A 27089-nucleotide genomic window follows, 5' to 3' on the forward strand; every position below is an offset into this window, starting at 1 on the left:
CTCTAAACTATAAGTTACATTTTTTAAGTAGGAAAGCATATATCTATCACATTCCAAGTTGTTAGAAAAAAAATAACCCCAAGTCCACAAACATATTCAGGAGTAATTTGAAACAGAGGTCTAGAACAGGACAGGGAAGGGGATATATCAGTTAACATGTAACATTTATATTCTAAGTGCCGTATGTAATTATGCAAACACCACAAGCAAAGTGAACCTAACATTCTCCTTTCAAAGGCATATTTAAAAAACAGACAGCAAGGCAGTTGCTAATGTATTTCATCCTCAGAGTTAATATATAGATATGCATTTCATTTTCCCTAAATATCCAATAAAATCCCTTATATTTTAATCCTTTCCAAAGGAAATCCACAGAAACATTCTGTATCTGGTACCATACTACATGGATTCAATTAGTAACCTAGGACAGCTATACACTATGCCAGGGGTGGGCAATTATTTTGGTTAGAGGGCCACTTCATGAATTTTGGTGAGCTGTCGAGGGCTGCATGGGTAGCTATACCCCTTGACAGTTGTCCCACCCCCTGGCCACCATCTTGTGGCCAGAAGTCCTGCCCCCTAACCCCAGAAGTCCCTCCCATTGCCCCTGGAAGTACTCCTTTTGGGAGGGGGGTAGTATGGCCTTGGAACTGGAAGTTACGCTGTTACATGGCCTATGTTAGGGGTAGGCAATGTTTTTTGGCTGGAGTGCCAAAAACCCCACAATATTTACCTTGTAAAGTGCTGGATTGCTGGCATCCCAAAAAAGCAAAACTGGGGCAGGGGGTATGTGGCAGGATGCACTGCATATTAATATAGTTAATAATCATAAACATTTCTGTTTTATGGTAAATACCAGGTTTTCTAAAAATTCTAAACTGGTTGATCATAAATAAAACTTTATAGAGGGAAGAGAGGAGAGGGAGGGAAGAAAAAATAGAGGGAAGAGAGAGAGAGAAGAAAGAAGGGAGAAAGAAAAGGAAGGGAAGAGGAGAGAGAGAGAGGGAAGACAGAAGAGAGGGAAGAGAGAGAGAAGAAAGAAGAGAGAGAAGAGAGAGGGAAGGAAGGAGGAAGAGGGAAAGAGAGAGAGAAAGAGGGAGAGAGAGGCATGGGGAGAAGGAGGCACTGCAGGTAGACTGGCCTGGCCAGGCCCTTGGGACTTCATAGACTTCATGTACACTAGGGCTGGAAGGGACCTTGGAAGATCTTTGAGTCCAGCCCCCTGCCCCAGGGGCAGGAAGTAAGCAGGGGTCATAGGATCCCAGCAAGATAAACATCCATATTTCTCTTAAAGGCATTCAAAGTAGGTGCTTGAACCACCTCCAGTGGCAGGCTATTCCAAACCTTGGGGGCTCAAACAGTAAAGAAGTTTTCCTTATGTCCAGCCTGAAATGGTCCTGGAGAAGTTTGTAACCGTTCGACCTTGTCACCCCTTGGGGTGCTCTGGTGAACAAACATTCCCCCAGATCCTGGTGAGTACCTCTTATAAACTTATAGGCAGCCATCAGATCACCCCTGAGTAGCTGGGGGTGGGGGGGCTGGGAAGGGAGTGGGGGCTGCCTCAGAGCTCCGCAGACTGGGCCACAGCTGGGCCTCCAGTGGCACCCAAAGTGGAGTCCGGCCTCACCCACACAGCTCTGTGGGATAGGGTGCAACCACCCTGACCATGAGAGGATGCTGCCTGGCAGGGGCAGAATGCTGGGCTTGGGGGGCTCCCGGCTCATCCTCTGTGCACACTGGGCACAGTACAAGTGGGGCGGAGTCCCCCAGGCTGCGGCAGGAGCCCCCAGGGCTCTGGGAACAGCTGCACAAAGCTGCGCACTTACCTCCGCCAGCCTGGCCTGTCCGGTCCCAAGTGGCTCACGGCTCAGCTGCCACTTCACCTTGCTGTTGCCGACTCAGCCAGGCCTGTCGCATTCTGAGCAGCACACAGGGAAGCAGCGACTGGGACGGCTTTGCTGTGTGATGCTCAGGACAGGATGGGATGGGTCCGGCCAGGTCAGCACTGGTGAGAAGTGGCGGCTGAGTCAGCTGAGCCATGTGCCACTTCCCAGCATGCTGCCTGGCACAGGCTCAGCCACGGCTTTTTGCCTCTCTGGTGCCAACCCGTCTCAAGCAGTGCAGGGAAGCGGCACGTGGCTCAGCCACTGCTTCTCCTTGCCGATGCTGACCCAGCCAGGCCTGTCCCATCCCGAGTGGCACATAGCAAAGCCAGTCCAGCCGCTGCTTCTCTGCATGCTTCTCGGAATGCAACAGGCCCGGCCAAGTCGAGAGAAGCGGTGGCTGAGCTGTGTGCCACTTGGGACCAGCTGGGACAGGCTGGCAGAGGTAAACAGAAGCCGTGGCTTTGCTGCATGCCTCTCAGGCCTGGCCAAGCTGGCACTGGGGAGGGGAAGCCATGGCTGAGCTGGTCCCGAGCAGCACGTGGCTCAGCCGCTGCTTCTCACTGGTGCCGGCCCAGCCAGGCCTGTCCCATCCCATCCCATCCCATCCCAAGTGGCACACAGCAAAGCCGGTCCAGCCACTGCTTTGCCACATGCTGTGTGCCAGATAAAATGGGCTGGTGGGCCAGGTCCAGCCTGCGGCTGTATTTTGCCCACCCCTGCATTATGCAGTCCAGACAGCAGGGGGTGGGGAAACTGTCCCTACCTCCAGGCTGCTGCTTCCCAATCCCATGCCCTGACTGGCAGATTGGGGCATGGGGCTGAGAAGATGTCCCCTTCTACAGCTGCTGCTTCCCAGCCCCATGCTTCTGTCAAACATAGGTCTGGGAAGCAGCAGCTGGGGGATGGGACATTTTCCCAGTCCCATGCCCTGATCTGGACATGGGGCCTCAGGAGGCAGCTTCCCCAGAGGTGGGACAGCATCCTCCCTGCCCCCCAGACCAGAGCCTGACTCCAGGACCCCCTGCCAGCCCAGAGCTGGCACCTGGGGGAGACTGGAGCTCCCCTTGGTTGCTGTAGTGGGGCACCACAGGGCTAAAGTAGCCCTGCACTGAACTGCTCCCTGAAACGCTCCTGATGGGCACATGTATAGATGCCCTGCCAGGTAAAGCATACTGTGCGGTAAGCTTACAGTACATTCATAGCACATGTAGATGAGCCTACATAGCATTAGGCTATACCCTACAGGCAGAAGTTGCATTGACTAAATGGAAATTTTGTATGAATGAAGAGTGGAAGATAGGAACTGGTGATTTGCATGAAGACAGGTGTTCTTGTTTTTATGTAAAAGAATGGCACTGTAGACAAATGGAAGGACAACTTTTTTGGCAAGTATGCCACAAATTAGCCCCCCACCCTGCTATTCTGAATCCTTTCTCTGCCCAATCTGCTCCTCTGCTTTCTGTTATCAGCCCTGTGCTCCCTGCCTGGATTGCTGTTTTGCTAATTCCTGTCCTATCTGTTGCTATGCTGCCTGTCCCCTCACTAATCTGCTGTGTGCCACACACAGAGACTGCTTGAGCTACTTCTGGCACCTATGCCACAGATTACCCCCATGCTTTAGACCTAACAACACCTGCAGTCTCTGGAAATAAGTGAAAGAGTAACGTACAAGTTCATCACCAATGTTGTAATATTCTGCGTTGTAGAAAACATTACTTTCTTTTACATACTCAGTACATGCAAGTAAGAACACACAGCTGGTGATACTTTGGACACTAAAGATGTACAGAAGGAAGTGAAACACATGCATTCCATTAATCCAGTTTTGTTGCATAAATATTATATCTAAAGCAGACTTATCTATAAGAGTAGAAAAGTCCAAAATGACGTGAAACCACAGACTCTGCAGTAGAAAAAGAAAATTAAGTAGGAAAAGAGTTATTGAACTGGAAGAGCTTAACTTCAAAGAGGCTCTCTGTGGGGTAATCAGATGCAAGGCAACTTCAGAGTGGATAAGGTCACCGGTGAGATTAGCAAAACCATACACTATGTGCATTCATTCATTAAAACCTTTATGGTGTGAGAATGCAGAAGGCTGAGGCAGCTGCTAGAAACCTGAGGCTTCAAGCTGTAGCTGACATTGATGAATCACATTTCCTGAAAATAGTCTGCTTAGGCTTTTGCCCAGGGTTAATAATTTAACTCAAATATTAAAATGATGCACTTAGCACAACAGCACTTCAAATAAGCTAATTTTATGGTCTAGACTGTGCATTAGTTTTGGTCTTCCTATTTTGGAACATTAAGACATTGATTTTTTTAATGCCTGAAGGGCACCAGGGATTTTAATAAAATAATCAAATAGAAAATGGTCAGTCTGTTCAGTTCATTACCAGAGAAAGCCAGGATCAAATATCAAATTCAAAAGGGATGTTTTCTTTTTCTTAGCAGTAACACCTCCTTCTAGTATTGAACCATGTGCTTGGAGGCACAGATTCATCATTAAGGTCACAAAGGAAGCTTCCACTATAATACTGTACAACCTCTAGGCAGGTAAAATTCCTGCATTCCACTGAAGCATCATAGGGCACCAGGATATCAGGAATAATGGGTGCCTGTGGACATGCAGAGAGGCTGCTCTAACACACTGTAATTACTGGCCATTGGAGTAGAGCAGACTTGATTCAAGTCTGCTGGAACTTGCTAATTAGCATTAGGGCTGTGCAAAGCTTCAGTCCCCGATTTGATTCAGCAGAGATTTGGCCCAATTCGGTGGCCGAATCTCCAAATCTGACACGAATCAGGAGACCCTTTAATTTCTCCGAATCAAATTGGAACCCTCTGAATCGATTCGGAAAGATTCGGACATAGAGACAGCTTTAAATGTTTTTTTCTACATGCTTCTAGGTAGCAGGCAGCTCATGAATGCTGTGACGCTGGGGCACATGGATTGTCCCACAGAAGCATGGGGGGGGTGGTCCCCAGCGCGCTTGGCAGCAGACCTGGAAGTGGACCAGAAGCACTTAGCAAAACAAGATGGGTTTCAACACTGACAAGCGTGAGGTACTGCACCTGGGAAGGAAGAATCAGCAGCATACCTACAGGCTGGGGAACTCCCTTCTTGTCAGTGCAGAGGCAGAAAAGGATCTCGGTGTCATTATTGATGCCAAAATGAACATGGGCCGACAGTGTGGGGATGCAGTCAGGAAGGCCAACTGTACCTTGTCACGCATCCACAGGTGCATCACAAGCAGGTCCAAGGAGGTGATCCTCCCCCTCTATGCGAAACTGGTCAGACCACAGTTGGGGTACTGCGTCCAATTCTGGGTGCTGCACTTCAGGAGGGATGTGGACAACATGGAGAGGGTCCAGAGGGCCACTCGCATGATCAGGGGGCAGCAGATCAGGCCCTACGAGGAGAGGCTAAGGGACCTGAACCTGTTCAGCCTCCACAAGAGAAGGCTGAGGGGGGGGATCTAGTAGCCATTTACAAACTATTCACAGGGGACCAGCAGGCACTGGGGGAGTCCCTGTTCCCTCGAGCACTCCCAGAAGTGACAAGAAATAACAGTCACAAGCTGGCAGAAGGTAGATTCAGACTAGATCTCAGGAGGCGCTACTTCACTGTCAGGGCGGCTAGGATCTGGAACCAACTTCCAAAAGAAGTGGTGCTGGCTGCTACCCTGGGGGTCTTTAAGAGGAGGCTAGATGAACACCTTGCTGGGGTTGTTTGACCCCAGTACTTTTTCCTGCCATGACAGGGGGTCGAACTTGAAGATCTGCTCAGGTCCATTCCGACCCTACAAACTATGAAACTTCCAGTCCACTTTTGGGTCCACCGGGGAGCACGCCAGGGTGGCCCCCACCCCGCACCCCTCGGCTCGGCGACTGGTGCCTCCTGGGCCTGGGGGGGCACCAGGGGTCCCCCCGTGGCCAATCGCCAAGTCAGGAGTACGCAGGGCGGCCCCCTCAGTGTGCTCCCTGGTGGACCAGGAAGTGGACCGGAATTACTTCTGATCCACTCCTGGGTTCACTGTTAGGCATGTGGAGGGCCCCTCCACACTCCTGTGGGATGCTCCATGCACCCCAACATCGCAGCATTCACAAGCCACACTGGCATCTCAAGGTATGTAAAAAAACATTTAAAACTGTGTCCATGTCCAAATCGCTGATTCTATGAATCAGCATTGAATTTTCAGATTCAGATTTGGCTGAATCGAATCAGGGTCAGTGGTATGAATCAATGAATTAAATCACTGTCCCTGATTTGGGCTGAATCCAAATCTGAATCGAATAGAGTCTGCTTTGCATATCCCTAATTAGCATTTTCCAGCAGTCCCATCATTGTCCAGCACTCTCCATGTCTCATGTACCAGCATCCCCGCTCTTCAAAGTGGCGGTGCTTTAACACCCATCCATGGTTTAAAGCACCCCCACCACCATTTCGTAGTGCATGGATACTGATGCATGAGACGCTGTGGGCACTTTAAATCAGAGTGGATCCCTCTTACACCCATCAGTCTGAGACTTAAGATACTCCCCAAATCCAGGCAGGGATCCTATGTACAAGCCCCAGAGGCTCTGAGGTTTGGATGACCCCAGCCTTGCTTCATCTTAGCCAAAAGACCAAAAAAGGCCCTGTTTGGTGAAGTTTGCCAGACATTTAAGGCTGGTGAAGAACTAGGACTCAATGGAAATGGGAAAGAAAGGTGCAGCTCCACTGTGGAAATGAAGGGAAGTTGAAATGTATGAAATGCAGTGGCTCACCATGACTTGAATAAGAGTTGGTGCTAAGGGGGACTGTGCTTAGTGGGCACCATTGTATATCTTATTCAGATGGGCTGTACTCATTTATCCTTTACCTGGCAGGGGAAACACCATCTATCTGGGTCTAAAAAGGCAGTTTTTCTTAAGTCTTTTCCAGGATAACTGTTTTTTCTGGCATGGTTTAGTACCCACTGAGGTGTTAGGGCTTAAAGCCTATTTTATGGAAATGGGAGGCTCCTCCATAGCTTGCTTATGCAGCCATATGGCCGAGGCCAGGCAAAGCTTGAGGGCATCCGAACCCCAAGCCTCTGGGCTTGGGCCTGCATGTAGGATACCCGCCAAAAGACTTCAGAAAAATCTGAAACCCCTGGTGGGAGTGGAGGATGTTTACCAATTGTAGGGCCCCGTATAGTTCTGGAGTGGCTCATGGATTTGGACTTGATTTGGCTTGGAACACAACAAAATTCTTTAAAAAAAAAAAAAATTTAAAAATAGAGAGAGAGATTCCCATCGGCATGTTTACCTAATATAGGTCATATATATTATAGTTATGCTTAGTATTGGCTGCAATTAATCAACCTCACAGTTGGCTTCTATTACTGAGCACATGCTACTTTTGGCAGTAGTTTAATAATATATAATGTATTGATGTGGTTTCCTTTTATACAAATTTAAGGCAAGGGACTTTTTCCCCTTCACACTGACTTGGGGGAAAACTGTGTCTTGTAAGAAGTACATAAGGCATTAAAAGATTTATAATCTGAATTAAGAAATATTTTGGGAATAGGGGATTCCATAGAGCACATGTGCAAATATATTAGTTAGAGCAAATTCCTTTAGTTCTTGTTGCATTACTGAGAAGATGGACAGGCAAATGATCAAACTTTAGGAACATGCTTCTCTCCCGGGATAGGACATGAGGCATAGGTAGAGGTTACAGCTAAATAGGTATTTCTGTGACAAAAGATCTATCATTTGTGCTGTTAAAAAAAAATCACAATTCAATGGAGATGGACATTCAGACTTCATAAACAACTACATTTAATGTAAGAAACACCAAATCAGCTCCATATCAGTTGTAATATAGACACAAAGTATGACAGCATAATCCAAGATACAAGTTTGCTTCCTGTGTTTAAAATACAATTATACAAAAAATATGCCAGATTGCATGAGTAATTAGGTACCTTTGGTAACTGTATACTTGTGCCTTAGTTACAGTGTAAGCACTAATTCTTTTGAATACTTAAAGTTTAATTCACTATAATTACAGTCTAATGTAAGTGCTATTGCAGTAGTCCTCTAACTATACATTGGTCTGTAACATATCCAGTTTATAGACTGAAGCTACTTTTCTTATTCATCTAACAGATCATTGTCACTCGTTAACTATATGGCAATTAAACTTTAGTTTTCTATTTTAGGTATTACTAATTGGCATTTACACTATGATAACATCTAAAATGCAATTCAATTATAGCTTAAAATAGTATACTATTTCCCATAACAATTTCATTGCAATAGATCTTAGGGTTAAGAATTTTTTACTAAAGAATTCAAGTGTTTTATTCTATTTGTGTAATCCTAGTTTGTGTATATAGACATACAACAATAAGAACTTAGAAAAAACAGTCATTTAGGAATAAAAGTCTGTCATTCCTTATAATGTTATTAAATCTCGTACACAAGAACAGAGCAGTGCTGTTTTAAATAAAAAAGTAAAGAGCTTGTAGGTGGTGATGTACATAACTCAACATCCCCAGCTCCTCTGGTTTCTTTCTTACTGAGTTCTATTTCACATCAGCTCAGTATCCAAACTCATTATAGTAGTGCAGACAGTTCAACCATTTGTGTTAATTCTTAAGAGGCAGTGTTTCTTTACAATTTGAAATAAAAGCTGCAGTCAAGCAGCTATCTTCATTCCACTGCAGTACTGGAACGGGTACAACAGCTTGGATTTCTCAGAGAGTGCATCATTGTTCTAAATGGCCGTTTCTTCTCCCCTTTAGTAATATGCGATGGATCCTTATCCGAAGGCTCCTCAGTACCTTTCCTAGACAGCTGTATTGTGTTTGTCTGGAATTGTTCTATTTGAATCTCAAGATGCTTTTGAATAGCTAATCCAAGGACTTCTGGGTCCACAGCTGCCCCATATACTTCCCATGTCATCCCTTCATCATCCCATCTGACTTCACGAACTGGAGATTTTGCATCCTCTAGATCTGGTTCAAGATTAACCTCTGGAAACACATGAGGGTGGTCTTGTATCACAACAGATGGACTTGTGGCCACAGATTTGTATTCTATTGTTGAAATGGTTTGCACTTCTGCATCTTTACACTCAAGAAGAGGTTTCAGTGCTTTGGTTAAGTCATTCATAGAGGTCATAGTCCATGTGTCTTTAGTTTTCATCATGTCTGCGCACTGTGGGTTATTCAAGAGGAGGTAAGCAGCCTGCATCTCCTGTTCTGTTGTGCTCTCTTGAGCACAGTGCTGAGTGTCTGGCAGTTGCTCCCTAGGAACATGACAGCATTTCAGAATTCTTTTTGCATCCAGGCCTGATTCACTAACTGATGATACCAGTTTAGGAAAAGTTGTTGCTTCTGAAGTAAAAAATGAATTACAAGATCCAGGAGTTACCTGTTCTTTTCCTGACTCACTAATTGAGCATACCAATCTTGGAACAAGTTGAATAGATGATATTGGTAAAGAATGACAATAAGCAGGAACAGTAGCATCTACCTTTATGAGAGACTCATGTCTTGTGTTACAGGGCACTGCAGTACTATTGTGAATTGTCTTTATCATGGGGGAGTACATACTGCTTGAAACATTACTGCAAATTATACCACCCTGGATAATCCCAGTTGATTCATTATGCATTGTCCTGTTTGTGAAACCATTCCCAGGCATGTGTGGTCCTAAACCAGTATTGTGAAATGTTCCAGGATCTGTATAAACTGTACTGTTTTGTGGAACACCACCACTTTCAAAGTTGTTTGTGGGTACCTTCTGGTCTCTATGCAAAGCTGGAATCAGAACCATACAGTTTTGATAAGTATTTTCATATGTTCCAAATCCATATCTTGAACTCTGTAAAGATGAGTTATCCACTAACCGTTCTGTGACAGAACCCTGCTGCTTGCAGCTGCATACTAGGTCGGAATGACTTCTTTGAACTGCAATTCCTAGTTTTCCTACTCTATTCGCGCTTTGCTGGCATGCACCACAGACTGTAGGAACATTTTCAATAGTGCTACTTTTGACATGCATCACAGTATCCTTCCCCTCCCAAGGGTGTGGGGTCTGGTCAGCCAGCAAATGATTTGCAGTTTGGGTTCTATTCTGTGCATTGTTAGCAGGTGACTGATCACTCACTGTTCTGGCTGCAGATGCACTTTCAACTGCTCCAGATCGCAGGGCAGACAATTCCGGACTAAAGGCATTTCTGGCATCATTCTCACCTGCCAGCACTTGGCAGACTGTACTACTGAGACTCTTCTTGAGATCTTGTTTGTTGCTCTGTCTTTCTTCAGAACTCAGTTGCCCAATGCACGCTAGACTGGAGGAGCTCTTAGACAGAGGATGGTTGTTGACAGTCAAGGAATCATGGTAAATGGAGTTTAGCGTATCCTGATGGGAAGGAGTTTGAAGTGGGCGGCTGTTAGCAGCCATGATAATAAAAAACCTGCAAGAAAGGGAAAAAAATATTTTAAAAATGCACCCAGAACTGAATATATACTCAGAGATGCAAGAGGCCAAAATATATAATACCCAAGCACCCACTTCCTAAGCTTTCCTTGTTTTCCATAGTCCATATGGATCTGTAGAAACCAAAATACAGCATCCTTCTTTATTCTCCAGTGGATACATTTGTATTTACTGTTACTGTTCTTCTGCAAGAACTTTTCCCTCAGTTGGAATCAAAATCTTGTCATATTATTGTATCTCTATTGTCTATTATTACAGCTTAAAGGACTTTTTTCCTGCTTGGTTTCTGTTGATATTGCTAAGATATAATGTCAAGTCAAGTCTGGTCTCCCCTGAATTTGTTGGAGCAGTTCTTGGGGTGTCCAAAGACCTCACTCAACTTAACTGAAGGTAGGGATATTTTTAAACAGAGACAGCTTTTCTCTTAGGTGTTCATTAGTCACTGATATTAAATGGTGTTGTAAAAAACAAAACATATTTTCAACAGTTTGATTAAAAGTCCCTTTCTTCTCTAAGTTGCTCAGCTTTTAATCTCCTCTCTGCTGTGGATGTCCTTGAAGTAGATCAACTCATTGAAACAGTCTGTCAGGGTCCCTTGCTGCTTGTTCAAGTGACCAAACAGCACCACCCTCTAGTCAAGGTCTTGATCCATGCCATGATCAGCAGGAGCACAATTACTCTTCTCCACACCCCTAGGGTGATGGGAACCTGCCATGAGAATTTTTTTTTAATTAATATTTTTGTGTTCTAGGTCAAATCAGCTAAATCAGTTCTAGATCATATTGACAGAGCATAACTCAATCATTCCAGAAACCACAGATTGAGCAGGCAGAACTCAAATAATTCTAAATACCATGTATGGCGCTATAGCCAGTGGGCAACCTATGTCCCAGGCTCTCACTGGAAGGCATCCGACATGCAGGGCCAAGCCCAGAGATCTTAGGATTCAGAAGTCCCAACTTGATCTTGGCTCACAAGAGGCTGAGAAGCAAAAAACACTTATTTTAAAAATTTTTTATTTTTATTAGGAAAATTTGTCATGTAACAGGTCAAATTAGCCAGATCAGCTAGATCAGTTCCAAAACCTTTGAACTGTTCAAGAACCATACCTACTACCAGCAAGTATCCTCCACCCCAGACTTTTCAGCCTGGGGCTTCAGATACCACATCTTTTGGCAGGCACCCTATGTGCAGGCCCAAGCCCAGAGAAGCAAAAACCACTTATTTTAATTAAATTTTCTGTATTCCAAGTCAAATTAGCCAAACTAAATTCCAAATCTGAGAGACATTCCAGAACCATAAGTGGCCCTACTACAGGCAAACATTCTCTACCCCCATCTGGGGCTTCAGATATTTCCAAAACTTTTGGTGGGCATCCTACTTGCAGACACAAGTCTGGAGGCTTGGGGTTCAGATGCCCCCGAGTTTCACTTGCCCCCAGCCATAAGGCCCCATGGAGCAAGCTAGGGAGGAGTTTCCCATTTCCATAAAGTGGGCACAAAGCCAAGGTTAATTATGCATTACCTATGTGCATTCTATTCCATGCCAGCATAGCCATCTTCCCCAGGTGCTACTAGGAAGCCACCGTGGTGATCATGGTATTTCCCTTGCCAGGCAAGCATAGGACAACACTTAATCTGAGCCCACAGTAGAAGTGAAAAACACCTGGGCTGGATAGTGCAGCCCATCTAAATAAGTTATATGGTAGTACTCACTCAGCACAGTCCTCCTCAGCACCAACTCTTACTCAGGGCATGATGACCTACTATTTTGACTACATTTCAACTTTCCTTCACTCCCACAGTGGAGGTGAACCTTTGCCCCCCACCAATTTCCAATTATCCCCATTTCTTACCAGCCTTAAATGTGGCAAACCACCAAATGGGACTCCAAACAGTTCATCCCTCTGTTGCCCACTTTCTCACCCTGTTGCATACGAGTAATGTGGCCCTGCCCTCCATGAAGTGAAGTCAGACCAGGTTCCTCATACCTCATCTACATATCCATTTTTGGAGGATCCCAGGACTCAAGTTAAGCACACCAGGTTCCAGTCATGAGTGGGGGGCTAATTAGCACATGGCTCTTTTGTGGGGATGGTATCTAAAGTATACAATACTGAGCAGTGCTGAGCTGTGGGGTCACCATGGCTTGAAACACTGTTGACTCTGCTGGGGCCCAGCTCAATGAACTATGTGGTGAACCATGAACCTTTTGCTTTGAAGCATAGTTTGAAGTACTTTGAGAAATATAAGCTGCACAGTGCTACCCTAGTGACCCTGGTAAACCATTACAGGATATGGGAAGTGGTAAGGAAGAGAGACACCATATTGCCCATAGACTTACTACCTAGTGACAGCTGCCAGGGGGTATGGGATTGAATCTTCCACAAGGACCTGCAGAAGAAGCACAGAGACCTGAACTGGCAGGCAGCCCATCAGGCACTGCCCACATAGGCATGGAAAAGCAGTACAGGCAGAGAGGTTCATTGAATTGCCCAAGACAGACTTCCCACTGGTAGGCAGAAACAACTGACCACCTCTTCTGGGACTGCCCATATGCCAGAGAGGTGTGGAAGAAAGTCCGTGTTCTTCTCCTGGTGGTGACAAGTTTCAGAGACCTGACCAGGGAAACGGTCCTCTATGGGCACCTGACTAACAGCTTGCTTTGACCAGTTCATATCCTGCTTCAGGTATGCAATGTGGAAAGCTAGGAGCCTAAACAGACACTCAGAGCTCAGTCAAGGACTGTATTAAAATGGGACTAAGTGAAATGGACTGGTACTACAGGAAGACGGAAGAGGACAAGACAGGAAAGAAATGGTAGACTTCATCAGGTTGAGAGGGGTCCAGCACAGACCTTTTCAGAAGCAGGCCCTCTGAGGAGAGCCGTGAGTGGTGGTACAGATATGGAGATAGGTGTGCGAATATGTGGTGCAAACTGTGTAATGTGTTTCTAGTGTGCTTTGAGCTGCCAAGTGAAACACAGGGGCCACTTGGCAGAGTTTCGGAGGTGGAGTTTGAGAGAGAAAGAGAGAATTTTTTTTTTTTTTTTTGCAAAAATAAAGTAGTTTGTACTGTATCTAGGTAGTACAATATCATTACTTGGCTTCTTGTGGACTAAGATCAAGTGTGGTCACTGCACTAATCTGTTACTGACATCAAGTTGGATTTACATTGTGTAGTGGAGGGTGCACCCCTGTCCAATGCACTGTAGACAGCATATGCTATGAGTCTTGTAATTAGCTTCCTACTGGCCAGCTTCCAGAGGGAGGATCTCAGCTACATGTCTACTTTATGGAAATGGGGGACTTCTCCCTAGCTTGCTCCTGTGGCCTTTGGTTAAGGGCAAGCGAGACTTGGGGGCATCCAAACCCCAAACCTCTGGGCTTGGGCTTGCATGTAGGATGCCTGCCAATGGATTTAGGAACACCTGAAGCCCCAGGCTGAAGAGTCTGGAGCGGAGGATACTTGTTGGTTGTAGTGTCATGTATGGTGTTTGAAAGATTGAGTGTTGCTCAATTGAGAGGATTTGGAACTGATTTGGCTAATTTGACATGAAATATGAAAAATTTTCCAAAAACACACAAAAAAAATATAGGTAGTACAAGTATAGTATCTTTTCAGTATCTGAAGAGGATGCTTGCCTGTAGTTTCTGCAGACATCCGAATCCCAAGACCTCCAGACTTAAGTCTGCATGTAGGATGCCGGCCAATGGATTTGGGAGTAGCTGAAGTCCCAGGGTGAGAGGCTGGGACAGAGGATGCTCATTGGTTGTAGCACCATATATGCTGTTTAGAACAATAGAGTTCTGCTTGCTCAGTCAGTATAGTTTTCAGAACGATTGAGTTCTGCTCAATGGATCTGACTTGGAACTGACCTGGCTGCTTTGACCTAGAATCTGAAATTTATTAATAAAAAAAAAAAATCTGTTGTTATCACTTCCAAACAGGAACATCCTTCTGTTCTTCTGGGCAAGATCCACATGCCAGATCTGTAAGCTGGCAACTGGTGCAGAATCAAAAACAGTCTGTTTTGCCAGGTATTTTGCAGGGCACCTACCGAGACAATGCTGAGTACAGGAGACTGTGGACCACAGAGCACCCATGGTTCTGCAAGGTCCTAGAAAAGTATGGCCTGTGCAAAGAAGCCCCTGTGACCATGAGCAACCACAGGAAGATGCAGGGATGGTCAGAGCTACAGAGACTGTTAACTGTGGACCCACTCCCTGGCAATAGCTGCCATGGTGTTGGGGAGTGTATTTTTCTCAAGGGCCTATGGAAAGACCACAGGGACTTGAACTGGCAAGCAGCCCACCGGGCATTCCTTGTGCAGGCCCTGAGGCACAGAGAGGGTCAGAGAAGCCAACTCAACTGCCCCAAGGAAACCTACCAAGGCACAGCAGAGACCATCAATCACCTCCTGTGGTTCTGCCCTTGTGCCAAAGACATGTGAAGGAAAGTAAGGATCATCAGGATCCCTAGCACCTGGCTCCACTGGGTAGTGACAGGGGTCAGGACCATCACCAGAGGTGGTACTGTACAGGCACCTCACCAAACAGCAGAGGTTGCCATCAGCCTGCTTTGACTAGTTTGTCTCCTGCATCATAAGTACCCTGGGGAAAACCAGGAACCTCCTGATGTACCAGCACACAAAGCTCTAGGTTGAGGACTGTGCAAACATGGAACTGAATGAGCTGCAGACCTATTGCCAGAAGATGGTAGGAGAGGATGGTAAAGAGGTGGCAAAGATCATCTGGCAGAGGTCCCACTGGCAGACTGTTGAAGGACCACCGCCCTCCATCCCCACACCACCCTCTGGACCCGGGGAAGAGAGCACTGACAACGAGGATGAAAGTGAGGACAGCAAAGAAGAAAGCAGATTGAGTAACAAGAACAGCAACAATGGCAACAGAGATGACGAAAGCAACAGCAAAACTAACTAAAAAATAGAGAGCACGGAAAGGAATAGAGGAACTGTAATTGTAACAGTAAAGTGAATGCAGATGGATGCTCAGGAACACAGGTACCAGTTTTGTAATGGATGCACAGGAAAGTGTGTGTGTGTGTGTTGTAATGGGTCTGCAATTCTGTGATGGTGTATGTATTTGAAGACTGGTAAAGTTATAGTGTGTGCGTGTAATATACCCATCTAGAAATATATTTTTGCAAAAATGTCTGTTCTTATTAGTTCAAATACAGAACCTTGAGCTACCCCTGTGTACGGTGTGGGGAGGAGGAGGAGGAGGAAAGTGAGGACCCCCAAAACCAGGAGTTAGGAGCCCACAACATGGAGGTGAGGGGAAGAAACTTCCCAGTAAGATTCTGGCTGAAGACAAGATAGCTGCACTCAGAAAAGCTACCAATGGAGAAAGATTACTTAGTCAAGATCATGCAGGACCTACTTAAGGTAAAGCTTACAAATTTGCTTTGGCTAATTTGCCTTCCAGGGCAGTGGAGTGGAAACTTGGCTTCAGGGATTCCAAGAGCAGAGCGTATTTCCGGCAAAAGCTTCAGACAGGCAAGGGAAACCCACAGCGGCAGGCTTTTAAAATTTGCTGGGGGGAGGCACAAAGAGAGGGAGACTGGTTATAATTCAAACATACTTCAGCCAAATAAAGGAAGATTATGTGAGATTTTGGCTAAAACAATACTGTGAGAAAGTAGAAAAAGTGGAGAAAGTTCTAGACAAACTGGGTGTGTGAACTGGAGCCTGGAAAGCCAGAGTAATGCTGAAAAGCATGTCTTGGAAAACCAGGCAAAATACTGCATCTCCCTAGGCCCCCACAGGGGCTTTGTCTTCTACCAGGGGCAACCCAAATTCTGCCACAAATGTGAGGAGTAGGGGTGGCAGAATGCCCAAACAAGATCACATGGATCTCAAAGCATCTTACAAAAGAAAAGGCACATCCGTTTCCTCATGCGTCAGTGAGGAAACAGGGAGTTGGTGAACTGAAGTGACACATCCAAGTTCACATGGCAAACCAGTATCAAATTGTTGTATTTTGGATATACCTTTACCACCAAAGCAAGGTAATGCTCATTCCCCCTTATCTTTCCCACAACTGCTCTCCATCTCTCCTAATTATCAAACCTTTCAAAATATAGGGTTTCCCGGCTATCCTACAGCAAAAACCTAACACTCCACCCAGGAACTTCATGTCGATTGGCTGTTCTACGTTAGGAAGTGGGATAATGGGAAAACACAGCCAGTCAGTACTGCTGAATATATCAAGGAGCTCCTTCCTCCTACCAACACACACGCAGGGGGCCTAGAGAGCTCTTGAAGCACTTAGTTCAGGGCCCACCATCCCAACCCCACACACGCCTTGGGTGGTTCTGAAATCAAGTGACTAACTGGCATTCTTCTAAAGGAGGTATCGGTGAAGCTAGAAACTCTATCAGACAGGACTTTATGCCTTCTTACTATATTTACTCAAATATAAGATGAGAGGGGTGTGTGCCTTAAAAACAAAACAAAACAAAACAAACAAAAAAACAGGCAGGTGTTACCTCCACAGGGAGTTAGCACTGGACCTGGAGGTACCGCAATGCCAGGCAGATACCAGGAGGGCCAGAGCTAGCCTTGACACCCTCTCCATGGTGCTACATTTGGAATTACAAAGGCCAAGATGCTTTTGGGAATTTTTTTTTTAAACAATTATTATTAAAAAACAAAACAAAACAAAAAAAAAAAACAAAACACACTTATGACCCTAAGCTTACAAAGCTACACGTATTGAGCAGCCTTGTTTTACCAAGACTTCATAAATCACAGAAACAACTACATATCAAAAACATACAACTACATATTTTAAACGCTTAAACATTTCAGCTTCCTGTAAAAACAGAAGTCTTATAGAAATCTTTTTCTTAATACAGAACCCCAGTAAACACCTGAAATTCTTCTCCTCTCCCATCAGTCCTCCCTGTTGGTTTAGTGAAACAAGTGTTTCCAGTCCTTTTCCTTCAGATCTTCTCTTCCTCTGTCATCTCTTTTTCATCTGGATTAATGTGGTATTTCAATTCATGGAGCCCCAGCTTCAAGCAAACCCCTTAAACCCCCAGAGGTTTCTTACTTTCTATAAAAACTAGTTTTAACACATGCTAATAAAGTACTTAATAATATTTCCTCTGGCCCCTTTAGTATGAGTCCATATACTACCACCTCACGTGCTAATGACAGGTTTATTTTGGTAACACTCAGAGGGCGTATCCACACATGCAAGCACATGCGCTTGCAGCAGCTCAAATAGATGCAGTGCAAATTTGAGCTGGGGCTTTTTGCCTCAGCACACGTGCTCAGACATGCACTTTGGTGTGGAGCAAATTGTGCCACTTGGGACAAAATAACCCTGCCTGGCTCCTCCCAGATCTGCAGCCAGGGGGAGCTAGAGCCTGGGGCCAGCACCTGTGCTGTCCCCAGCAGTATAAAAAGGAGAAGGATGTGGAGGGATGTGGGTTGGTTTGGGTAGGAGTGGGGCAATTGCTGGGGGCACTGTGGGTGTGAGGGACCTTGTGTGGGGGCTGCTCAGGAGGGGTGGGTCCCCTGGCCCCCACAGGGTGCAGCCCCCTCCCACACAGCACATGGAATACCCCACCCTGCCCATGGTCCAGCTCCCCCCTGGAGAGCCACAGCCCCTATCCCCCACAGGGTCCCAGCCCCCCTGCCCAGGGCCCATAGCTAACCTTTAGCAGCAGCAGCGTGGGGGCCGTGCGCCAAGCCCAGCCTGGTTCTGCCAGCCCTGGGGCTGCTCTTGCCGCCCAGCCGGGCTGGTCTTGTGGCAGCAGGACTTGGTGCAGCATGCAGGAACCACGTGCCAGGCCCAGCTGGGTCCTGGGCCCCCTCTGCAGCCCAGCCAGGCTGGGCCCATGGTGACAGGGCCCGGTGTGGCACGTGGAGACCGCGTGCCAGGCTCAGCCGGGTCCTGGGCCCCTCTGCAGCCCAGCTGGGCTGGGCCCAGATTCCTGAGGCTCACTAGTCTGGCTTTGCACTGGAGCAGTTTGCATGGCTCCGGGAGGTGCGCACAAGAGCCCCGCATCCCAGAGCTGTGTGACCTGCTCCAGTGCAAGGCTAGATTAATGAGCCACATGGGGCTGGGCTAGGTCCTCACCCCCCTGCAGGCATGGGGAAGAGGTGGGAGGTGGGAGCCAGCTCTGGGGCCTGGCCCATGTTGACAGGAGCCAGCGCATCATGTGGTTCCCATGTGCCCTGCCGGGTCCTGCCGCGGTCGGGTCCTTCCTATAGCAGCAGGACCTGGCAGTGGGAAGGGGACAAATTCAAGGAAAATCTCCAATAATCAGATTCTATACTTGTTGACTTGTGTTTAAAGGCGCCTATTTTTAGTTTTGACCTATCTGAAAGATTTTAGTTTGGAAATTGAGACTTCTTCATCTGCATATACAAACACCTGTACACACAAAAAAAGGAACCATGCTTTTGTGGTAGATATGTTGTCATGATCATACACAAATTTGTTAGACCAGCAGGGAAAGGATTAGACTACAAATGGAATTAACATCCACTATTTTTGGCTTAGCTTCAGAGAGCTGCATGAGGGGATCTAGAATGCTTTCACTAATTCCACTGAACTACTTTACTTGAAAGCAACAAATGTGTGTTTTGGTATGACTCATGATTAGTCGTGACCTATTTAATATACTAGTTCATTTAGTTTCAAAATATTAAATGTGCATTTCATTAGTTGATAGAGATTTACTGACAAATTATGATTCCTAAATTCCTCGGTTTTTATATTTCATGTATGTGCTTCCAATTACAATTTTGATAACAGCATGTAGGTGGATAAATGCAAAAGAATCCATAAAATCATGCTGATATATGGATCAAATTTTCCTTGCAATTACATATTATATATTAGCATACATCCCATTATTATTGGTATTATATTTTAGTGTGCACAGCATGTCAGTGTTACTTTTCTTTTTATCAAAAATGTCTTTAGCAAGTGAAATAGTGCAAGAACAAAATGTCTATGTAAAATTATTTCTTCTCAGATTTGTATCAGCTACCTGAAATCTAGTAGTCTACAAACTAAGTTCTGCTAGCCAGTATCAAAGGGTCTGCACCACCATGCAGCTAAAATCCACATGTCTCTGAAATTCAATGAAATTTTTAGTTAAACACAATATAAAATAATGAACAATTGTGCATTGCTAATCAATTTTCAGGCGCTTTTAGTGTATAATGTACTACTGGCGTTGGTCAAGAAGTCAGATTAAATATTTGTCAGAGAGTTTTACAGGTCATAACTTATTCACTGAGCAGCATTTAACTCAGTTACAGTGAAGAATGACTACTAGTGAAATCCATTAAATGGTCATTCAATACTATTCAGCCAGCCTTACTTAGAACAAAAGGAGTTTATATGTAATAGTATTCTTCTTAGGTTGACCATATTTTTAGAACCCCAAAAACAGGACAGGCTCCCCTCTCCAGTATGCTCAGCTGTTTCCAAGCTCCAGTCTCAGCAGAGCATGCCAGTGAAAATGGGGCTGAGAGAAGAATGGGGGTGAGACACCAAGGACAGGCATCTCATCAATTTCTTCAAATAAATGCTTTTGCCTGGAAGGGAAGTTTCTGAAAATGGGACAAAAATCCAGTGGTGTACTAACAGGGGGGAAGGGCACCAGCTGGAGAGCTTCCTGTGTTTACTGTGTGGCCCACCCACCTGGCCAGTGGGTCGTGGGCTTGTTCTGCCATTCCAGCTGGAAATTCTCCCCGCAGCTGGGGTGCTGCACCGGTAATTCCCCCATGCATGTACCATGGGGCAGGAGGTGGGGCCCCGCACAGGCTGATTTGCCTCAGCCCTGCATCCTGCTCAGATTATGCGGGGGGGACCACAAATGGAGGCACTGGCCCCTGGTGCCAGGAACCCTCAGTACTCCACTGCAAAAGCACATATTTGAAGTGATAGGACATCTGGGACAAGTGTTTAACATGGGACTTTCCCAATTTATTCAACTAATTTCTTGGCTTCTCTATGTATTATTTTTGCGGTAACAGCTGGGGGTATATACCTTTTCTGGATTTACCTTCAGTATCCATTTCCTTCCACCTCCCATACAAGCTTCTCTACAGGGACAACAGATATGTGAGAAAAAAAAAATTCCCTGAGGCTGCTAGTGAAGAAGTACTTCTAGTTCCCTGTCCCCAGGGTTTCCCTCTCTGGTCCTTGAAACTGCTACATTTTCACAGGGGAGTACCGAGGGTCCCCAGCACCTGGGGGTCAAAACTTCCATTTGCACCCCCTAGGGCAATCTGAGCAGGGTGCGGGGCTGTGGGAAAAAAACCCAGCCTGTGCAGGGCCCTGCCTCCCGCCCCACAGCACATCCACGGGGGAATTACCAGCGCAGCACCCCGGCTGCAGGGGGAGAGGCATCAGTCAGAATTTCTGGCCAGAATGGCAGAACAAGCCCACAACCCGCCTGCAGGGCAGATGGGCCACACAGAAAATGTGGGAGGCTCTCCAGTTGGCACCTCCACCTCCCAAGGCCCGTGCCCAGGGCCATGGCCCCCTACTGCCCCCACCCTTGTTGGTATGCCACTGCATTTTCAATAATAAAATTAACAAACCCAATTATCATCAATTTAATGACTTGTTACCAAGTTCCCAGAGGTAGCAATGAAAACTGGTAAAGCTAATCAACTTCCAGTTTGCTGTGGTTTGTAATAGTATGAGCAGCAGTATATGGGTTTTAGGAAGACAACACTACCACTGGATCCCAGCTCTGCAGTCCCTGCATGTGTACAATTTCAAAGCGGGTCTATAAAACAAAGTGATATATACCATTTTTCCATTTAATTATTTATATCATCTCACCATCCTAGTAATCAAGCATTTAACTCTCAAACTGCTCCAGTAACACAGAGCAACTCTCTCTCTTAACCTCTGTGATGTTTTTAAGTAGCACAGAAGTTTACTGTTAAATCTTAGATTTAATTTTCTCTTCTACTGAAAAGTTGCTGTATATCAATCTGCATGATGCATTATGATATTAAAAAAGTGTTCTCTAATGATGTTCATCACTGTAATTGCTTAACAGCCACAAGATCCCTGCAACAAACTATTGTTGTGTACATTCTGGAGGAATGAACGAAAACAAGAGTTTAAGGCCCAAACCTATAGACTTGAATATGTCCTTTGCTTTATTCTCATTGGGTAGATGAAGTCATAGCTTACATGCAGCTGATCATGTATATTCTGTTTGCAGAACTGGGACCTAGAAGAAAGTTAATCTGTCCTAATACTAAAATGTAGGGTTTAGAAGACTCCCAAATTTACCTTACCTATGAAGTGTTTTATTTCCTTATTGACACAACACATTTAAGAAAGGAACAGAAATAAGTTAAGAATTGCACCGATTTCTCTGTAAAGAGCACTTTAGAATCAGTGTCATAACTGGGAGAGGCAATAGGAGCAACTACCTTGGGTAATGACTTGGGGGGTGGAGAATGGAGGGGAGGGAAAGCAGTTAGTGCTAGCTGCTGTGTATAAACAAATTGCAAGCCAAGAAGCAACCAAAAGCAGCCACCCCCACTCTGCCCCAGGTGCTCAGGCACCTCCCCACATTGCTGTTAAAAGAAAGTGAAAGGTTCTGCCCTGTAGACAAAAACCAAAACTGATTTCACTGGAACATTTAACAGAAGTCATTCTTTTTAAGAAGGAATAAGGATTCTTAGTCACAGGAGAAAAAAATCAATACATTAGGACCAAGTATTATGCAGGCCTTTCTATGTAACAACATTATTTTATGAAAACTGTTTGCACCATTTCTCTCCCACTGAATGATGGCAATACAGAATTCTTACCAGATAACTATGGCTTTTTACAAGGTAGCTATAATCTTGAAAGAATTCTCCAGAGAATGTAACAGTGTTGATGTATGTGCTTTGCTCTTCACACTGAAACATTTGATCATAATTCAATTAGTATTTTGGAACACCTTGGAAACATATCAAAGACTGAATATGTACATGACTTCTAGCAATGATAACCATGGGATAAGTGACACTTATGATGCACCTCTGGTTACCTCACCTGCACCATGCCTATTTATCCAGCTCCACCACAACACAGTCAAATATTATTGTAAGTCTATAGCAGTTAAAACTTCTAAACACCCTTTAGGACTCTGGATATAAAAGTTTGCTCCCCTAACACTTCTCTTTTCACTATTCCATCCTCTGCCAAAACACGGAATTACTCCTTCAAAATACATTGATTCCCAAAGGGCCAACTTCAATTCAGACCAACAACAAGTTTAAAAACTAGCTATCATCATACTAAAAATGTAACTCCAAAAAAAGCCACACAGGTAAAGTTGGATTGCTTTTTATTCTGATTAGCTTTCCAGCTAAGACTGAGTAAATTAAATGGAAAATAATTTTTGATTAGCAGCAGGATTTCGTAATTTATAAAATCAATTACACCTCTTAGCTCAAGGATAGCTAAGATCATAGCTGGATTTGCAGCACCTCTGTGACTGAAATAATGTATAGGATGCAAAAACCACCTCCCCAAAACCAACCCCCCGCCACCAAAGCCAGTTTTTGCCCTTAGAGTTCAAGATAGTTTGTACAGCTGGCATATGGCTTAGAGGAAGTCTTTACTTGTAAACTACACAGATTTGATGTAGAAGTGATTGCAAAGCAAATAATAAAAGCAGCATGTTTAAAAAGAAATAACTTTTTAGAGGGGGAAACATTTTAACTAACAAAATATCACAGCTAGAAACAGGACCTTTATACCATTAAAATCCAAGAAACTTCCTATGTAGTGCAATATGACCTAGTTTGGTGTGAAAAGTCACAGGCTGCTGGACTCCTTAAATTGCAACATATACAGAGCAGCAATTTATAGACATTTCAATTGTTACTATTTTTGGATAGGATTTTCAAGAGACCTTAGTTTTAGCTTACTGAATTAAAGTTTTAACTATGAACGTTAAGCTAAGTACAGACAGTCAAAAAGCCCAAGGATGAATCGATTCAGTCTTGGCAGGTTAGTCTAAACTTCAGAGATTAAACTGAGAAACAAGTGAACAGACATTCACTTTTGATTCAGGGAATGCAGCCACATGCCTGCAATGGCTCAGGCCAGAAGCTAGGGAGTGCTAGAGCATACCTCCCTGCTTGCCAGCCACTGGCAAAGGGAAGGGACTGAAGCTCCAAAGCTTTCCCCCCCCCGATCTCCCCCCCCCTCGGCTCAAGCAAAGGGGGCGTGGCCAGGCCCCAGCCCCGGGCTAGCACACTGGAGGATGGGGATTTAAATCCCCTCTGGCCCACATGGGACCCCAGCCCGGGTCTGCCTGGAGGGGCCTGCCGTGGTAGGGGGGGTAGTGCCTGCCAAGCTCTTGCCCTGCCCCCACCACCACCACTCCCTGCTGGGTCAGGGGCAGGGGGAGTAGCCCCTGCCAAGCTGAGGAGGGGTTGGGTGGGGAAAGAGGTAGTGACACTGAATTCATAAAAGCTTGAACAACAATAGTCCTTTCTGTGAAGCAAGCATGTATTGAACACAGCAACTTGCAACCTCAAGCACACAACAAAGGACAACCAAAAATCTTTGCCTAAGCTAAGATATAGTAAAACACAGTGAGAGCACATGCAACTTAGTCTAACTTAAAGCAGAACGTAATAAAGCAAAAAGACAAGAGAAAGCCTTGCATAAGTCTTATGTAATCCTGAGGGCAGAGTGTCTCCTTACAGCCAGGTATTCAGAAAGTCCTTCTTGGCAAAATCAGCAGGTGGTCTTAGGTGTTGGAGTAGAAATCCCACAGGGTTTTTAGAGGTGCACTTCCACCCCCTTCTACCCCTTGGGTGCCTTGATATTAGTATGCTCGTCACCTATAGCAGCTTTGCCAGGACTTGCATACATTCAACATTTTTCATCTCCGCTTAGGTATTCCAGTCGCCCACCTTTTACAGGTTCTGCTTTATGATGTAAATGTAGTTCTCTGCTTTCTTTGGTCACACCAGCCCAAGCAGTCTGGGACTCTCTCCTGTTCCTTTAGCTCTGTCACCAGCACATACATGTGATGATTGTGCCAGGTCTTTGCCAACAACTCCCACCTCTCAGTCTGGTTCTGCAGAGCTTGGCCCTGTGCTCACAGATGGCAGGGGACCAGTCCCTCCAGCCCAGGTTCCCCAGCCTTCTTCCTCCTCTCCCATAAAGTCTGCTGGTCTCCTGCCAGCCCCCTGCCAAGCAGACCCAGGCTGCAGTTCTGTGTTGGTGGGAGAAGAGGTTTAAACCCCCTCTCTCCCCCGGAGTCTGCCTGCCCATGCCCCCACCCCCTCCACTCCAGCTGGGAGAAGTCTGGCAGGGGCTGCCCCACCCCCGGAGGCAGAGCCAGCTGCAGTCCCCAGCCAGGTTTCCTACCCCCACCCCTTTGTCAGCCGGCCCTTACTGCTCCAGCTAGGGAGCAGAGGGGCAGGGCCAACCCTGCTCTCCAGAGCAGACAGCACAGCCCAGCTCAGGGCTGCAAAGCAACCTGGGATGCTGGGGAACTGTGATTTAACTTAAACCAGAAAGGAGTCTGGGACAGAAGTTTCATAAGCTGGTTTGGCAGTTAAGTCTGGTACTGCATTCAACCAGGCTTATCTTAAACCAGTTTCAACCATTTTGAAACTGGTTTATATGCACTGAACTCTGTTCTGTTACAGGTTTAAACCAGTTTCTGATCATTTAAACCAGTTTGTGTGTAATTTCTGTCCCTAGCCTGCACGCCAAGCCAAGTTAATGCTGTGTGCTTTTGAAAACCCTACTCCATTATTTTAAAATGCACACAGTTGGATATGTGGTACTACAAAACCTGGGTTTAAAGTGGAGGGACATGATAAATAACATGCAAAAACAGGTAGGTAATGCCACAATTTAATACTAATGAAAATGGAAAGGACATACCAACTGGAAACATCAATAAAATCAAACATTTCTTCAAGTAGGTGAAGGAAGTTTTTGTGAAACACGGGAGAATGATATAGCAGTTATTCAGTTGACTGTTTTAGTCCTAGGTAGACTCAGCTGTATTTCTATACAGTGGAGTCGCATCATACGCGCATTTAACTTATGTGAATTCAACTATAAGTGGGGTGGGAGGTGGAGCGGGGGCTTGAGTTTGCACACAGCGCTGCTGCTTACCAGGAGGTCCATTATGGTGGTGACGGCCACTGCCTCCAAAACCTCCCTATGTCACCATGGAGCCGTGCCCAGAGCTGTGTGACCGGCCGCCATGGTGGTGGCTGGGCAGCGTGGTGGTGGCTGGGCAGCACGCAACCATCCCCACCACCACCCCACGCTGCGCCGCTGCTGCCAGCCACACAGCTGTGTTTTCAGTAAACATATCAATTGGAAGAAGAATGAATGCCAGCGTTCTGGCTTGGTGTTCCAGCACGGGCCCTGTTGGACAGGACATGTCATAAGAACATGTGACAACTGGGTCTCAAAAATCGGTCCTATATTCACAACTTGCCTATGGTTACCAGCCTAGAGGTAGCTTATAGGAATTTTAAGCTTACAAGAAGAGATTCAAGTATACCTTGAAGCCAATCTGAAGAAATCCAGTATTTACATCAATACCCAAGAGACTCAAGCACTGAACTGTTGTTGTGCCATAATGTACAACAAGGCATAGATCTTTTTGAGCAAACTCACTTTGCTATGGAGGCAGATAGACAAGAGACAAAGGGAAAGAGCTCTGGCCCAACATCACCAGGATCTACTTCCTCCTTGGATGATTTGCCACACCTGCAGTCAAGCATGCAAATCTCAGATAGGTGCCCTCAGTCATCTGTGGACTCACCGCTGACTGCCTTATTTACCAGAAGACTGTCATCCTTAAATCAAGAGCCAGGAGCTTTCTCTTCCTCCATGCTACATAAATGTGCTGCAAAGCTTCATGCAGCACCCCCTCCATCATGTAGACATGCTTCAACACATCACACAACACCTCTCTTCTCATGCCACACGAACATGATGCAGAACACCATACCCTCTTCCCCCATCACATGGCAGGCAAAGCTGGCTGTGTGATAGTGACATGAATGCTGTGCAAGGTCCCAGGGTCCCTGAGTTCCAGGGTGGATAAAAATAAATTATCAAAAAAAAAAAAAAAAAGATTTTTTTATTTAAATCATATTTTTTGTTAAGATGCTTTAAAAAAAACCCCATATAAAGATGGTTTTAATTTAAGATACATTAAAACTCAAAGATATCATCATGGAATAGGGATTATAACTTCTAATTATATACTATTTGAGGCAATATATTCATGTAACCTTTTTAGAAAAGTTTTATAAATAGGTCACAACAGGCAAGGACTATATTAGAGGCTCAACTTCATGGGGTTCCCAGAGGCTCCTCTATAGATTAGTAAAGATTAAAGAATACCACTTTACCCAATAGGACTCAGTGCTCAGTCTAGAAGATCCCATTAAGCATGTTGGGATACTTAGTTTCATTTCTCAAACTGTGGATTTGTGTCTCCTTGTTAAAAGCAATATATGGAGATGAGATATAACAGATCTGATTATCTACCCACCAGCCCTATTGCCTCCCTGGAAGTATTTTAAGTTTCTCATGTTGACTTGGCTAAAATAAACCATTTAATTTTTTTTAAAAACATGTTTCACATTTAGAACTAAAGTAGTTAAAAATTCAAAAATACCTGTTTGTTTTGTTAAAATAATTATACATGTTATTGAAGAAAA

At 45.3% G+C, this 27089-nt stretch overlaps 1 protein-coding gene across 5 annotated transcripts in view; it reads right to left on the bottom strand.

Moving 5' to 3' along the window:
- Nucleotides 1–7670: 7670 nt before the first annotated feature.
- GPRIN2 (G protein regulated inducer of neurite outgrowth 2) overlaps nt 7671–27089 on the bottom strand; it is a 69104-nt gene continuing 49685 nt past the window's right edge. For 3 of the 5 annotated variants that reach the window (XM_019497084.2, XM_019497085.2, XM_059729823.1), the window contains one exon: nt 7671–10341. In XM_019497084.2, the coding sequence (XP_019352629.1) occupies nt 8571–10328 (1758 nt within the window). In that variant the 5' untranslated portion in view covers nt 10329–10341 and the 3' untranslated portion in view covers nt 7671–8570. Of the gene's footprint in view, nt 10342–11217; nt 11346–15781; nt 15919–27089 lie in introns of all 5 variants that reach the window. The other 2 variants (XM_059729822.1, XM_059729821.1) reach the window with 2 other exon arrangements.

The sequence above is a fragment of the Alligator mississippiensis genome, chromosome 6, assembly GCF_030867095.1.
Source record: "Alligator mississippiensis isolate rAllMis1 chromosome 6, rAllMis1, whole genome shotgun sequence".
In the NCBI taxonomy this organism is placed as follows: domain Eukaryota; kingdom Metazoa; phylum Chordata; order Crocodylia; family Alligatoridae; genus Alligator; species Alligator mississippiensis.